The sequence below is a fragment of the Trematomus bernacchii genome, unplaced genomic scaffold, assembly GCF_902827165.1.
Source record: "Trematomus bernacchii unplaced genomic scaffold, fTreBer1.1, whole genome shotgun sequence".
Classification (NCBI taxonomy): domain Eukaryota; kingdom Metazoa; phylum Chordata; class Actinopteri; order Perciformes; family Nototheniidae; genus Trematomus; species Trematomus bernacchii.
In genome coordinates this window covers 18,100,174-18,117,225 of record NW_022987648.1, presented here as the reverse complement: position 1 = coordinate 18,117,225, position 17,052 = coordinate 18,100,174, and the positions used below count along the sequence as shown (strand labels likewise).

The 17,052-nt window shown below is 39.5% G+C and overlaps 1 protein-coding gene across 1 annotated transcript in view; it reads right to left on the bottom strand.

Moving 5' to 3' along the window:
• Positions 1 to 114: 114 nt before the first annotated feature.
• The window catches only part of LOC117485779 (potassium voltage-gated channel subfamily H member 7), a 35,638-nt gene continuing 18,700 nt past the window's right edge, over positions 115 to 17,052 (bottom strand). The window contains exons 6-16 of the mRNA XM_034134479.1: positions 15,631 to 16,056; positions 12,993 to 13,392; positions 12,429 to 12,628; positions 12,250 to 12,252; positions 11,122 to 11,374; positions 8,104 to 8,309; positions 7,582 to 7,669; positions 7,279 to 7,437; positions 6,152 to 6,308; positions 3,843 to 4,023; positions 115 to 2,957 (exon numbers count right to left, since the gene is read on the bottom strand). Coding sequence (XP_033990370.1) covers positions 2,661 to 2,957; positions 3,843 to 4,023; positions 6,152 to 6,308; positions 7,279 to 7,437; positions 7,582 to 7,669; positions 8,104 to 8,309; positions 11,122 to 11,374; positions 12,250 to 12,252; positions 12,429 to 12,628; positions 12,993 to 13,392; positions 15,631 to 16,056 — 2,370 coding nt within the window. The 3' untranslated portion in view covers positions 115 to 2,660. The remainder of the gene's footprint in view (positions 2,958 to 3,842; positions 4,024 to 6,151; positions 6,309 to 7,278; positions 7,438 to 7,581; positions 7,670 to 8,103; positions 8,310 to 11,121; positions 11,375 to 12,249; positions 12,253 to 12,428; positions 12,629 to 12,992; positions 13,393 to 15,630; positions 16,057 to 17,052) is intronic.

Below are 17,052 nucleotides of genomic sequence, written 5' to 3'. Positions count from 1 at the left end.
TTGTACCATTGGTACATTGAACACACGGTGACCTCATGCTGACTTCTGCATGTTTATTCATCAGTGTTGAAAAGGTTATGTAACATGTCAAAGATGACTAGTCACCCTGTTAACATTTTAAATAAATTATCTTAAGATTTAAGTTGCTTTAAAGTAAAGTTTCTCATTACATTTGACCTGAAAATGTGGCCTTATAAAGAGAAATCCAGTGACACAGCTATGTGTGTTTTCATTTATTGCTCCCACAGCTTAAAAACAAACATATGTAGTACTGTTTTGCTAAAGAGTTTCTCATATAATTTACTCAGTTAAAAAAAATACTTGCTGCAATGTGATGCATTTATCTTCTAACAATTGTCTAACAACAATTCAACATTGACGTACATTGCCACCAAAAAAATACAAGAATCGATATGCTTCGTCTATGTTATTGTTAGTTATACATGAAGATGCTGACTTTGCATTTGGATTGGTTGTATAGGCACAAAACCCTCTCTGGGGGCTGCTTATGCACAAGTAATAACTTTCCAGGTGTCCCCGTCCCACCAAATATGTGCATCCTAAGAAGAGACAAATATGCTGACATCATTTTCATATTGTAATGTGCTACTTTGGGCTCATAAGCAGTGCAAAACAGTAAATATATAAATATAAAACACATGCACTGCCATGTAGAAATACCTACACCATACTTGTTTGTCTGAGGCAGCAGAACAGCAGAAAGACTTCAAGCTGCATGTTATGATATCTGCCCGGACAAGCATGTATGGTGCATTCTGTTGGCTTGACCTTGTGCAGTAGGTGCACATTATTGACCGCAGTAATAATGCACATTGTTTGAAGAAGAAAAAATACAGTATACTTTATACTGTACTGTATATTGCAGTGCAATTTTCCATAACCCCTGAGTCACACTTCAGAGAAGATGGGCACAACGAATAAGAAAACTGTTGTCACACCTTTGTAATAATGTTGCGCTTCACTAATAGCTGCAGAACAATAGTTTGTATAGTCTGTATCTGTATAGCACACGGGCTTGTCACTCTAATGGGCTCTAACAAGATCTTTTTCAGTATTGACTATTGCTGGTGTAAACATGGCCAGTATCCCAGAAGTGGAAATTCATATTATGCGTTTTAACCTATGGCCTGCATCAGCTTCAGATTCAGATTCTAGGCACATTTTTCAGCAAAGTCCCCCTCTCATAATTTGGTTATTCAGATCCTACACATATAATGGAAATGAGTACACTAAGTAGTCTAGGCTCACACTGCTTCCAAGTTTCAGGTTGGACTTGCAATCTGCCTCGAAACACTGGTGAGAGATGTCACCATCGTTTGCAATCTTTAGTTGTGGTCTCCATCTCTACTTCCCTTTTTAAACTGACTAGAGTGTTGTCACTCTGTTGTTTGCCCTGTCTCTTGGGACCTTTTGGGAGTGAGTACAGTAGCCGTTCTTTGTTAACACTTAGCTGCTGGAGAGATCCTTCTTCTGACAAAAGACATGAAATGTTGGGTGGGATAAAGCCTAGTAAGGATATTAGCAAACTCCTGTCCGAAGAGATGGCTGCTGTCAAAAATGATTAACTATTACCAAATCGTTCAGGATGGGCAGGATCTGTGTGTGTGGCATTTTCCTCCTGGCATCATTTGATTTCCAGAGGTTTTCAAGTGTTACCTTGTCCGTCAGGTGTCTTACTATTGGGACCTACATGCACCTTCATTAGGGATGTTGAGGAGCAGGTGGTTTCATACTGTGCATACATTTTGTGGTTTCCTGGGAAGGACTAATATGATGGGTGTTGGGGAACTAAGCTTATCACAGCTTTGTAGCTGACACCAGGAAGTAACCCGAAGTATGATACATTGGACTGAAAATTGAGACCCTAGTCTTGTGTGAGGTAGGTCAGTTGACTCTGCTTGTTTAGCAAGTTATGATTCGGGAAGGGACACATCTCTCTGATTCTCAAGGTTGTCTGTTTCCTGGGGTCCAGTGGAACGCAAATTGTTAAGGGTAATGTGTGGTGGTTATTATGGCTGAGTCTGGCCTTGTGGCTCACTTAGCCCAGCCCTCTGGGACCAGTAATGTGTCAGGAAATAAAATGAAAAGTCACATTGTACAGAATCCATTAGAGCCCATTAGAGTGCAAAGCTTGAGTGACACAGGACGATGATATGATGTTGCAGTGCTAGTTCAAGCACAACCAGGTAGTGCCCTTTAACCAGTTTACATGCAGATGAAGTTGAAATTAGTTAGGAAGCTGTAAACGTAATAAATAGTTCATTTCTGTCCTCTTATTGGACCACTCTTTGTGTGGTTGAATAGGTTCATCTTGATTGGTTGGGCATCAACATTTTGAGTGTGATGATGCTTAAAGAGTCCATCAGAGGGCTTCAGTGTTTATAGAGCTGTCGTTACAATATGTAACCATTGTTACTAGACTGATAACAGTTAACCAACTGTTAACTGTAGCAAACCGGGTTTTTTTTTATCCACATGCATAATGAAGGAAAAAAAACATCCTACCAGGCCTACTAATACCAAGCCATTGCAAATGAACAATACAGATGTCTGTGCCAGCATGCTGATAAAAAGCTGCTACTTAAAAAAGTAATAACAGCTTAACAACCCAGGTATAAGAACAACGTGCCTCTGGAAGATTATGGCCTTGGAAACTCTGAGTCTGAGACAGGTTTTTGGAGGCCAGTGGTGTGGAGGTTGGAGTCAGAAGGGGCTGCTGAGGAAGAGGAGGAGGAGATTGAAGAGGTTTCAGTTGGAAGAAGCATCAGTGCTGACTGTTGATGCAGGGTGATCTGTTTTTGTTGTTGTTGAGTCTCTGTATGTCTTTGTACAAGCGATGCTGTAAGGCTGCCCTCGATGGGAGCATTCACGTTGGCCAAGCTCGACAGAGAGTCTTTGGATTCCTGAACGGCCCTCTCCAGTTCCTGGTTGGGGCCCTTTGAAGAAGATCGTCAAAAAATGTAATTGCATTAGATTTATCGAACGTGTATGTAATCTAGAACTAAATCATACAACATTTTGTATTGATTCATTGTTTTTTTCAACTTGGTCCCTTACTTGTAGTTAGTGTACAAAAAAGGTCCAGATTTCTATCAGAATAGTCAAATGCAAACATATGAATTGCACAAAAAATACATTATTGTAAAATAAAAAAACCCTACTAAATAAGAACTAATATTAAGTTCAACAGTTTCAAAAAAAAATCTATACTCCCAGCAGAGCAGTCAGAATATCAGATTATTTTGGCAATGACTATCATAAAATAATACATAAAGTTACATTTATCTTTGACTTGACTTTTTTCTGCGTTTGGTAGAATTGTCTAAATACAGTAAGAGTGGAGGGATAGACTACAATCCATGATTTAAGAGGCGCTACATTAATACATGATATAATCATATTTGTATTATTACCATGATATCAATATAATATAAAACTATTCAGTTATTAAGAACATAGTGCTTGTTTTAGCATGCATCGACTCCCTGACTGGAGAAGCTTATGTCATCTAGACAATTCAGATGGTGTCAGACAGAGGCTGTGATTAACTTCTTTGATTGTCCAGACTTTCTGGCAAACACTACGGCAGACCAACCAATAATCAGACAGTTGGGAGCAAAGCAATAAGAAACAGCAGGAGCTTGTCAGATTACAGACACCACCGCATTGTCTCCTTTAACACCCCTGCTGACTGGTTGAGAATGTGATTGTTGATTGTAAAAGCCAGCTGATGCACGACTCCCCTGCTCTGCCAAAACAAAGTGTGCAAAAATAACTTATTGTGAGAGGAGAAAAACTGTCTCTACCAAAGACTTCCTTACTTGAGTTCCTGTATGGCTGAAAAAATGGCTTGCAGTCAGAGCAGCTGGCTGAACCTTTACAGCAGGTGTGTGATAGTCTAGGCTGGCAGTCACCGTGCTGTAGGCCGGAGGTCCCAGTGTCGGCTGTCTTTGCAGCAGCTGCAGGATGGTCTGAATATCTGTCACCATCTGATTCTCCAGCCTAAAGAAGAACAGGAAAATAAAAACAAAGTGAGAAATGACCACAAACAAGAGGTGATTAGTGCATAAAAAGGACAAGTCTGCACATATAATGGCTGAAAACGCCCCTCACTGAGCACTAGATGGAGCTTGTGCTCCTCAGTAGACAAATGAAGAGACGTACAGGCGTGAAAACCCATTGTGCCAGAGTAGTGGACGGAAGACTCTGCTCATGCTAGGAGTGATAATGAGCTTTCTGTGGGAGGTGTGATTTGAGCGTTTATTGTGGAAATGTCTATATCACACTTATTTGGGCAATCTAATTATGAGTAGAAGTCATCCAAGCTCTATATTTAGAGCGTCAGGCAAAACTGAGTAAAGCTGAATAACCTTTAAATACATCTGTATTCCCTCTTATATATAAATATATAGACATTTATAAATGTGTTTCAGGTTTACTGTGCTGCTCTATTATTACGAGGCAGCATTTTGTCTACTGCCTTATGAAGGTGTAGGGATAAGGTAAAAGCAGCCACACAGTAGGCATTCATTACAGGTGCAGCAAATATTTTTTTCCAGCTATTTTTATATATTTGTTGAGGAGAATGCCACACTAACTTTTTTTCTGTCACATCTTTTTTCAACTAGTCAAAGCCGAGAAAACACCACAAACCCAGAGAGGGCTGTTCCTCCTCCAGCCAGCTAGCATTATAGATTAAAAAAAACATGGTTTGGTACAGTGCAGTTGAAAAATCTCTTATTTGTGCTAAATAAAATGAGCCAACTCTGTATTTCCAGAACCCTAATGCCATCTCTCTTCTCTGTGATTATTCAAGCTAAAAATACCCCCTGCTGTTCATTTGTCTGTTTATCTAGGTGGCCTGCTGGCTGCAGGTGTGCTGTAAAAACTGTGGCCAATATGACTCTCCATTACAGAAAATAACGAGCCTGAATATCCATTTATAAACTCTGGAGCTGAGCTTACTTGCATATATATTTGTTTGAATTAGAGTGAGTTTATCTAGCGAGTGGCTTTTGTTCCATGATGTTTCAGACATACTTTGTTTTCAGTCGTCAGTTTTAGACTCGGTTCGGCAGCGGTACATCCTGCTTCCAGTAGATCCAGCCGCCCACTCGGAGTCCGACAACAGCTTCTGCCAGCTAGTTGCCTTTCTCTACCTACTCATGTACATTGGCAATTAAACTACACATTGCCAGTGATCGCAGGGGACGTGTGACTTAATTTTAGCTGTGTGGGAGGCAACAACTTTAAAAAATGAAGTGCCTGTTAATAATTAATCAGTGACTGAACATCTCATGGCAATATAATAATGTGAATAATTAGGACATATCATATTCTATACCAACAGTTTTAATTGGGTTGTTTCTTGAGAATATGATCAAAAACTATTTAGAACATGCCAAGTACTCATGCCTGAAAAGTACCTTTACACATTTCTGAATTGACTGTATTCAATTCCTACTTTTTCTTTGAGTAGCTTTGAGGAATCTTCCTACATTTTGAAAAACATCTCAGGGTTCGAACAACATACAACGAGTCAGAGTGTATAACACTTTGTATTCTTAAAACCAATAGAAAACTCAACTGTGTCAAAGGTGAAAATTGTACAACAGAAACACATTACTCTTTGGACTTCCTGTTGTAGTTAATGGACATTTTTGAGACATCTGGTCAAATGGTCAAATGAAATTGTGTTTTGCTTTTAACCAGTGGATACAAATGTCCCCTGTGTTAAGTTGTACATTTTACTATTGCATTATTTTTGATCAATGTATTTCTGTGTGTGCAGTGTGCTCTTTATCTTTTCTGGTTACAATTATCCTGCACGTTGCCTGACGTAAGGCAAGATGATATCTACCATTATGTAATACACCCTCCAGGTACGTCTGTTAAACCGTTACACCGTTTCATAAAAGCAAGTGTAGTAAGTGGGCATGCGAGTAAGAAATTGAGTAAATAAATCAAAATGATAAAGCTATTATGAAGAAAACATAATAAAACACCTTTTGTGCTTGTTACACAAAGAGAGAAAAACACTTTCATACAATGTTCACACTCTGGTGTAATTTATAGGTTATGACAGCAACAAGAGGACAACCCTGTGTGTGCTGACTCTGAAAACACGTACCTGTTTAAGTGCTCTTGAAGCTGACCTAAGCGCTGTTCCACCTCTCCATACGTGATCTCGCTGGCCGAGTTATCGTCCTCTCTCAGGTCCTGGAATTGTGCTGACTCATCCAGGTACTCCGCAGGCTTCTTACAAGCCCATTTATCACAGCACAGATCTGGAGAGCCAAACCAACACGCTGGCTTTACATCCTCACATGTGGGTCAGATAAACGTCATCACTGAACAAAACAACCCTCCCACTGAAATAGGACGTAATTAATCTCTACAGGAGAGCTGTGTGTAGATTCTTTGTTGTGATCTATCAAGCTTGTACTGGGACTGGGAGAATCAAGGCAATGTTTTCCAATAGCAAACCAACATTGTTATCTCTGCTGGGCACCGGTTAGTATTCAGCTTGCTGTCTGCTGATGTATGTTGAGCTTCTTTGTGAGTTTAAACAGAGAGTAGTGTGATGACACTATCTGGAGCAGCAGTCTGGGCAGCTGGCTTTTGGACTACCACGGTGAGCCGTATAGATATGAGGTGGTTCAGTGTGTCGTTACCATGAAAGGCACTGACCTTTACCCTCATGTGGCCTTTTGTTCTGTATCCTTCAAGCAGTAGAGATCAACAATAGCTTTCACTATTTGGCTTGTCAGATGGAAGTGTATTGCCAATCCAAAATCCTGAAATATCTTTTTCAAGATGATTTATTTTTGAGCCAGACTCCACAGATAAAGAAAGGAGACTATACCTTTAGAATGTCAACTTTCTTCTTTCTTTTTCTGTATTCTTTTGATTACAAATATATGTATTCCATTATAACAAATAATATAAATGTTACCTAATTATGTAAATTTGGAAAATCGTAGTATAGTATTAAAAACCACTGTGCAGCGTTTTTGTGTATGAATGTTTAAACGTATGGTTTTATTACTCAAACTATCCTTAATAAGCAGCCATTTGCTCCAGCCAAGCAGTAGCAGCCGCTAATCTAGAAACAAAGACAAAAACCCACCATGGCTTCTCATCGTCCCCAAATATGTCTTAGCTCTGCACAACCCAAAACACCCTGGCAATACTTTCCGAGTTCTTGACAAAACATTGAAATTGTGTTCACATAAAACTGAGAACAAATTAGACTACCTTCGAAAGATGGTCTTCTCTCCACGTTGTCTCTGACTGCCAGATGTGAGCCCAGGATGGCGTTGGGTGTAGAGGGTTCCAGGACTTCTGTACTTCTTTTTAGGGACGAGTTAGACTCCCTCTCCCTCCCTAAGTTTGTTACCTCACCCTTGTTTTCCACTGTAAAACAACAATCAACAGGATTTAGTGGAACACTGAACTGTATTCTGTAGGGAGTGAATGCTCCGCTCAGGGAACAATAACAAAGAACATTTGCTAACACCAGAGGATGTGCTTAACCCGAGCAAATTAGCTTCCACCCACCTGCAGATACATCTGGTGTGAAGGAGATCCTTCTTTTGATGCTCTTACTGCCCTCGCCGTCTGAATCCCCGCCATGGGAGATGGAGGGCTGCAACATGTGAATTGATTCAGATTAACTTTGTTTACTGATTACTCTTATACAACGTGACGATAACACGAAAGCACTTGTAAAAGGTATAATAAAAGAAGCAGCAAAAAATGCATTAAAGAGCAACTATAAGGCAAACAAATCACAAACATGGTCAAATTTCCCATAATGCAAAATAAAATAATTGGGGATTACTAGGAAGGGAATATTCCCTGCATAAGCAAGATAAGGTCCCTACATTTTATAAAATAAAACCTATAACAAAACCATTAATGGTCAATAATCATCAGTTTTATTATTATAAGTTTTATAAAATCTTGCAACATTAATGAAATTATTGTAAGTGTCATTTTGTATATCCTTGGCCATCCATTTGTAACTAATTATTAAACGGCCTCAGTTGAACATGTAGCTCTTATCATCTTATCATCTACCTTTGGAGACTCATCTCTGAGGTTAAAGGTCAGCTCCAGGTTGTTGAAGAAGTAGTCGGCAAACTCTGGGTACATGTCTATCACCTCCAGCAGATCCTCCCTCTGAATGGTGCTCAGGTCACAGTAGCTCAACGCTCGCACGTCAGCATTGGACTTCCCAGGCTTGGCAAGCACATGGATAATTTCCCCAAATATGTCATTTTTTCCTGGGATCAACACACAAAGAGATGATACATGTTGCAGATGGGTTCACTTGAACATTGTCAGTGTTACCTGCGTTGACTCCTACAAGTAGCGTTGCATGTTATAGAGAATCATTTATTTTCTATTGGGAATTGTCTTGCTATTAAGTAGGCTCTCACGAAAGAGCCCGACGTGTTTGTTGTTGTGCAGGATAAAAATCAAACAGTTTTTCCTCTCTGAGTGGATATTCTCCAAAGGCCTATCTTTGATCCATTATTTATTCTGAGGAATAACTGCTAACTCAAAGCCACTTTGATGTGGAAGGAAAGAAGGCTTTGATTGTGATTGACATACTTCAAAGTAAAAAAAGGTTGATAATGGCCATCACATAATGAAGCCAATTACTCCCAAAACTTCCAGAAAGTCACAAGTTTTATCATCATGCATCATCAGACTGTCCTCTGCTGGATTAAGGCTTCATTTGGGAAAGGACTATATTTCAGGTTTCATAAATCAATAAATCATTGTATTGGTCCCGAATATCACTTAATGCCACAATTCTGCCACAAGTCCGGCAGTGGCACAGTCAGTAGGGGCTTGGACTGTGAACCGTAGGGTCGCTGGTTCAAGTCCCCAATGAGACCTAAATATGGAGTGTGGACTGCTACTTGGAGAGGTCCCAGTTCACCTCCTGGGCCCTGCCGTGGTGCCCTTGAGCAAGGCACTGGTCAACCCCCTCCCCCCCACACTCCCATTGCTCCCCCGGCGCTGTGCAATAGCTGCCCACTGCTCCTAGTACTAGACTCCTGGTACTAGGATGGGTTAAATGCAGAGAACACATTTCACTGTGTGTGCTGTGTGCTCTGCATGTGTGCCCATTAAAGAGGGGTTTCATGCCTCCGATTCTATTCAATTCGATTCTTCTAGGCAGTGGTTCCATGTTGTAAGTTGGCTACCAGTTTGCTTTTCACAGCATGAAACACACACCTTTCTACACAGAGGACAGCCTCACACAGACTGCTGTATCTCCCCCCACATGCAGCTCTCAACACAAGGATTTAGTTCATCGTTAGCCCATATGGCAGTGTAAAACACAAATTCCTCATCTGTGTATCAATGCTAGTTTCAGCACACACAGGGTTATCCTCTTGTAGTGGTCATAAACTATTGAGGTTTTGGACTCTGTATTATTACAATGCTTTCTGGCTACAGGCTGACCACTATATTATTAGTCAGGGGCAGTTTGGTTTCCACAAACACCTTTAAGCAAAATGCTCCCGAAGGAGCATTATGTACGTATCAAATATAAATGGGTTGATTTATGAGATCAGTGACTTTACCAGTGTGTTAGTTAATAATGGATTTTGTGGGATGCAGCAGTTGTTACTAAGCTTAAACCCCATTCTGTCAGGTGCAGCTTTGGAAAGCATTCATCTCATGAATAATGGCAAGATTAATCCAGGCTTGGCCCAGAGCACCTGTTTGTGGCTCACCGGTGAAGGAAAACAGAAATACTCGTATTCCTAATGAGAGAGATCCCTATTCAGTATCAACATATCACTGATGCAAAATACTATTTGACATTTAGAGCTGGCAATTCTTTTATTCAGTTTATTATTTTACTGCCCTTTTTTATTAATGCCACTTTGCAGCTGCTACTCATTTCACTGTGCTGTCAAAAAAGAAGGCAGCGTTTTTGAGATTGCCAAACAACCTTTCGTGGAGCCACTTAATAGAAATGTCAGAGTCTCAAAGCTGTCTCATGAGCAGCCTTACTGCCCAGAGGACATCAATGGGGGGCGGCAGGCACTCCTTGCAATTCTTGTCAAAATGTGTGAACACCATAGGGTACAGCTGCTGCAATAACCTGTTAATTATTCGTGTTTAAAGGATTCACATTACATAATGCTTTGATGTGCACACAAGTCATTCTGAGCCTACTTGCACGTCTTACTGTATTAAAGTAGTGTTTGTCCATTGGGAAACTACACTGTCTATCCTTTCCTTAGCTTATGACAGCAGCATCACTGCATTTATAATTATCAAGCATTCTGGGCAGAGTAGGGGGTTAGCTCAATCAATAATTGAACATTTTCCGTCAATTTGAATAAACTACATAATTAATACACTTCACAAAAAGCCAAAGGGGAAAACCCACGTGTGTATAAAAAGGTACAGTGTGTTTTCTAGTCATTTGACATTCTGAAAAGCATACTTTACACATATTTATGCAAAATGTGGAAAATATGCATAACACAGACATCAAATCCCCAGTCTATCCAATACAACCGTACTGTATGCATACTGTTTATTCACATGTGGGTATTAGCAAGACCTTTCTAACAAGTGCTTCCTCTTTGACTACAAACTAAAAATAAATCTTAACCTTTTATGGCAAAACACGTAGATTTGCTTTTGCAAGCTCACATAACTAACACTAAGGTCAAAGTAATATACATTTTGAACCACCATTTCCTTTTTCAAGATCAAATTTGACCAAAAGCAGAGAAATAAGTTTTTTGTATCCTTTCTCTCAACAGATTTGATACTGTCATTCAGTTCACAATCATTTGGCAGATCTTCAATACAGCAGGGAGCTGACTTTTACGGTTATCTACATGGTGGACGTTTTTGATATCAATAGAAAACACATGAAACGGATGATGGACACTAGCAAAAGGTCAAACTAAAAATATTGGCTTAAAGAAGACGAATACATTAACTTTTAACATGCTTTATGCAGCATATACATAGCAGTCTCTTATTAATTTAGCACCTCCTAACACTTGTTTCCCATTATCATATTTCACATAATCAACAAGGGATTGTATTTACCCAGGATGGCTACCACAATGTCATCTTTCAGGATCTCAATAGAGCCACGGGACATAAAGTAGAGAGAGGTGAGCACATCGCCACAGTGGACCAGAGTATCTCCAGGAGGGGCGTGAGTGGTTTTGAAGTGCATGGCCAAGGCCCTCAGGCAGCCTTTGGAGGCTCCTTGGAACGCTTTGCACTCCTCAAGAAGATTCTTGTTGAGATGAAGGCAGATATCCGCCTGCAGGCACTCAGGAAAACCTTTTAACACCTGTGATGCAGAAGAAAAGTGTGATTAAAATGCACAAAATGTTGAGTTTGATATCCTCAAAGAGGTCGATATACATGCAAGTAGATAGCTGTGAGCAGCAAATGTGTTATTGTGATGTATACTTTTACTTTATGGAAAATATGTTGTATTAAAACTTGACAATAACACAGAGATCAGGATGTGTTACAGAATCAGAGACCCAGTAAACACAGTCAAAAACTGAAATGTAATTGGACGCTCTAGTGTTTCTTAATCTAGATCAATGCATATACATTTTTATCAAGTTATACAAATTGCTACTCGTGTTGTTTTAATAACAAATGTAGAGATTACAAATGATCCACCTAAATTTATGAAACCACCCCCGAAGCTCAACACACAAAGCATGCTTAGTTTTGGCTTTACTTGAACTGTAACACATACTATTGGAGTAAGGAGATTCCTCTTAGTTTTATTCTTCAATCTGATGGTAATTGAGAGGGAGTTTCTACAAAAAAACATATAATGACCTGGGAATGAAAACTTTGTTGTTACAATATCGGACGATATCATATCAACGATAACGAGATATCTTCTTGAACATAAAATGAATATGTTGGCAGAACATCGACACATTTTTGGTGAGGATGAATATATCATGATATTGTTGACTGTTAAAAAGATGTAACAGATAAAATGATTATAAACACATTCTAGATTAAATTAAAACAAGACGAAATGCATGCTACTACACAAACAATGCTCTCAAATGTGATTTGTTTGCTTTACGATATGAAACTATGCTATAAAAATGTAAAATAATTCACACAAATCATGCACAAGTGGTGTACATTTCTTGTATTGCTATGAAAATGACAAGAAATATAAACATGTACCTCCTGCTCTTACCAATGTAGAGATGTTAATCCAGATGGAAAGCAGACAAGAGAAAGAAAGCTCTTTTTAGAATATTGCATATAAAGTATTTCTTAAATCCTTCAATGAGATAAATTAATTTATGTTATGAATGCTATACAGTTAGCAGATACATGCGCTGATAATTTTTTTTATTTACCGTGTTCATATCAATGCCGTTGGTGTAGGCCCAGGAGTGTTGGAAGTACTCCTCCAGCCTCTGCCTCAGAGGGTTGGGGATCTGGTGGAAGCGTATGAACTCCCTGACCCGTAACATCTGAGCATGATACCTGGCCGTACTCGAGTACAACCTCTGGATGATGGCTGAGACGTTTCCGAAAATACTGGCATACATGAGGGCTGAAATACAAACAACGAGCAAAAGGTGAGTTACATTGTACAGATTGCTTTGCATGAGTATTGCTTTTGCCAACAGAGACCCGCTGTTACATTTAATAAGTAGGAAAAAGTGCTACTACAACAAAGACAATCTGCCCTTAGACCCTTGCTTCAAAAATATGAATATTCTCCTAAAAACCTTTAATGGGGGAAAAAAGGAAGAAACACTGCAGGGATGTTTCTCCCAGGACACTCACACATGCAATAGATAGTCTAAATAATGATCAAGAGAAGTTACTGCCTCATCCACTTTAAGTGCTGCACCAGATAAAAGCAGAATAAAGTTCTGCTGAAAGAACTTGTAAAATATAAAAAAAGTACTCACAGCCAATCAACATGACACAGATGGAGAAGATCTTCTCAGAGTTGGTGTTTGGGGAAACATTTCCAAAGCCCACGCTGGTCAGACTGCTGAAGGTGAAGTAAAGTGCGGTGACATACTTGTCCTTGATGGAGGGACCAGAGTTAGGGTCGCTGTAGTTGTATATCTTTCCTATGGACACGCCCAGATTGTCCAGCCAGCCAATCTTGTGCTCCAAGTAAGGCTTCTCCACATTGCCAATGGCGTACCAGATGCAGGCTAGCCAATGGGCAATGAGGGCAAAGATGCACATGAGCAGCATGAGGACCGCAGCACCATACTCAGAGTAGCGGTCCAACTTCCTGGCTACACGCACCAATCGCAGGAGCCTAGCTGTCTTCAACAGGCCAATCAGAGTGGTGGTCTAAACAGAATGTACAGAAGGCAATTTGATTAGTAAGAACAGCACCAGCTTGAATGTTGAAGGGATAGTTGTTGGATGTTTTGAGCTGGGGTTGTATGAGGTACTTCTCCATAGTCAGTGTATTTACTGTAACTAACCTATCGCCATGATAGGTTAGTTACAGTAAAAGTGTACACCAGCAACCCCCATGTTCTACAATACACTAATTATGGATGAGAACCTTATACATCAGCACCTCTTAACTATCCCTAACAACAATAATGTTACAGTATTACAATACATTAACATATATCTTATTAGGCACATTACCCTATCTACCAAAGCTGCATGCTCTGACATGTTCTCTCCATTAAAAACAAATCCAAAGCAGATACAAATCCAGAGAATCACTTCACAATCTGATGTAAGTAGGTTCCTTAACAATGAAAAAAAAAAGGACTCCATTGTGGCAACTCCCAACAGCCCTTTGGTCAAAGGCAAATGAACACGGACGTGAAGACACCAGCAGCCCACAGATAAATCCTCATTTATTCCACAGCGAGCGGGCAGCAACACTCTCTCAGTGGCTCCCTGGGACTTTCCTGCCGCTTCCTTGGCATCAAGCAGGGTTTTAGCAACACTAACCACCATTCCCATCGACATGGCCATTTATCTAACTGACAATTACTGAGTGAATGACCTTTGACGATGAAGTTAATGTGTGCACACTCTCCTATAACTACTCGCTTAGTTTTGCCGTAAATCAAGATGTTCTTAAGACAAAGGAATCTAATTCCCCTAACAGTACATTTTTTATAAAAGTAAGAAATGAACAGTAACAATGTTACTTCTGGTATTAACTAAACGCATAGCTCTCCATTTTAAACATTGTAAGGATAATTACTACAAAAAACATTTTAATTTCTAAAGTTCAAAGATAACAATTCGTTTCCCCCCAGAAAGTCCTTCATTTTAACGCTTATTTTGAGTATAATAGAAAAAATAAATGTGTGTCCTTCTCAACTGATCATAATTTAGGCATGTTTTACTGCTTGGTTTACAAATATCACTGACCCAACAACTACAGAACAAATTATAATCAAAATCTCAAAGTATGGCCTCTCAAACCCTGCTTCAGTTAAACCTACAGTGACACTGCATTCTACAATGAAAGCGCAACGAAGTAACCATGTAGCGGTTTACATTTTGTACAAAGCAATTATTGTCCACTTTATTCTTAGTAAAACAGCTTGAAATCACACTTTTGTTTTTAGATTTCTATCATAATCATTATAATTAACAAAAAAACTGTGTGGTGCAGATTTTGCATAATGCCTCTCACAGAATGTTCATTGTTGTGACAAGACCACAGTAATTTATTTTGAAAACTACAATACATTAATTAAAATCTATTTCAAAGAAATTTGCTTCTCAAATCAATTAGTTTACTTTTTTACAAACCGTTTTCTTATGTTGCATAATTCAATAAGCATTGTGAAAGCCATCTTGCACAGTTTACAGCAGAACATTGCATACTTTAGTTAAATGACACATATCTGGCTGGTAAGCTATGAAATATATGATGTCCTCTTAACAGCCTTTAGTTAAAAGTGTTTAATAGTCAATGTTGCATTTACCAAGAAAAGTTATTTTATGTTTAACTTGCAACTTATCAAGCAGACGGGCCAGGACTGTTAAGTGATATGTTTGTTACACTGACTTATGAGAGAAACAAACGTCCATTTTAGTTCTGTTTTGTTGTCGTTGCAGGCTGACTCAGCAGCATCGGCAAAACAAAGATGATTATGGTTTATAATCAGGAGCTTTTCTGTTGTAATGGAGTGCCTACAAAGCATGATAAAGCACTGAAGTGGATCTAGAGTCTGAGAGGACCTATCAACAAACAAGCCAGCCGGCCTGGCAGCCAGTCTACCAATGGCCATCTCACATCTGCATGTAAGCTGTGCACACACCCCTGTTGGCCTGCTCCTCATATAAATGCATCATTGATTGCCATTTGGTAAGCCATTAATCCTTGTAAATGGATTCTAGAATGAGGACCATTCAAAAAGAAAAAAAGATAGAAACAAGTATGAAAAAACATGCAATTTAAAGTAATCCTTTCAGAGCCGAGGCAGAAAGATTCAGGCTTAAAGTAGTGGGCACAAGTCTGGACTTAGTGAATGGATAACTCTGTGAGCACGGCTCCCTGGGAGAAAAAAAAAAACAGGTAAAATATATGCATTAGTGATAACATACCTCATCTGATCCTGAGCCAAAGATAAGAAGGTCAAATGGGATTGCCGCCACCATGTCTATGAGGAACCAGCCTTTAAAATAATGGATTGCTATCTTAGCTGGATCACTGACCACCTCTTCGTTGATGTTTACGTAAGTGGTCCTGAAGTTTATGAGGATGTCGATGATAAACATGATGTCCACCATTAAATCCACCACGTTCAGAGGGCTGCAGGAGTATCCACATTCACGCCTCTTCTGCTCCTCCTGGTCATTGAGAAGGAAGGCAGCGGAGTAAGGAGTGAGGATGGCCGTGTAGATGACCAGCAGCAGGATCAGCCAGTCCCACACAGCTTTGAAGGGGCTGTAGTGAAGGATGGTGAACTTGTCAATGCGGGCTGTCTGGAGTTTGTACTCTGGCAGCACATCAGCTCCAAGTGACAGGACCTGGAGGATGGGTGAGACAGGGTCAGAACAGGAAGGTGAACCCCCCTGATTATGCATGTTTACACTTCTTACACATGTACCTGCACACGGACATTCAGTGGTCACATGCAACCTTCTGCTGCACCATTTTATTTTATTTCTGTTATGTTGTTCTTGCACGTTTTTTTATTGTTTCATTGTTTATCTTGCATTTTTGAAGGAGCCTGGGACTTAAGCTTTTCATTGCCTAACTACAGTAGCTACTGTGCATATGACAATAAAACCTTTGCATCTTGAATCTTTTCTTTCATTAAAGAAATACATTGTGATTGTATGTATATTGTATGTGGCACCTATCCATAGTGCAAAGCAATGTAATACTGTAGACGAGGGCAGCAGAAAAAAGTAATTTACCATCCTAAAAGAAAGAGCCACCTAAAAGAAATTGAAGTTGTATATATACGCTATATTGAGAATATTACTACCGCTTTTCCTTGCCAGGTAAGCCCCTCACGATGGGAAACTGAAGCCCCTCACAATGGGAAACTGAAGCCGGAAGCTTCTACTTTAGAGTAGACAAAGCAAACTGACTATATTGACACACACCTACCTATGTTTTGAAAGGTGCTATATAAATAAAGTGTATTATTATTATTATTATTACATTTACCTTACAGAACATGATAGTTGTGGGTCTACATTTGTCTGATTTAGATGGAAGATATTTTAAATAAACCGTACACTTGAGCTTATATTGATTTCATAGGTGTTTTAAATATTTGTAGCTGTTGCCCAGGTCCACAGCAGTGCATTGCTCTATTCTGTCCCGGGTACTTGCTGCTTCTCCAAACTGAGGGCAAGCTGACCTCCATCAACAGTAGGTAATACTCTGAGTATGGATAAGTACCTCTTAAGCCTGTGACTTACGTTTTTCATTGTCATACACTATAGCTAATGTGCACATGACAATAAAGCCTTGAATCTTGAATCCCTATAAGCCAGTACATTTCATATTGT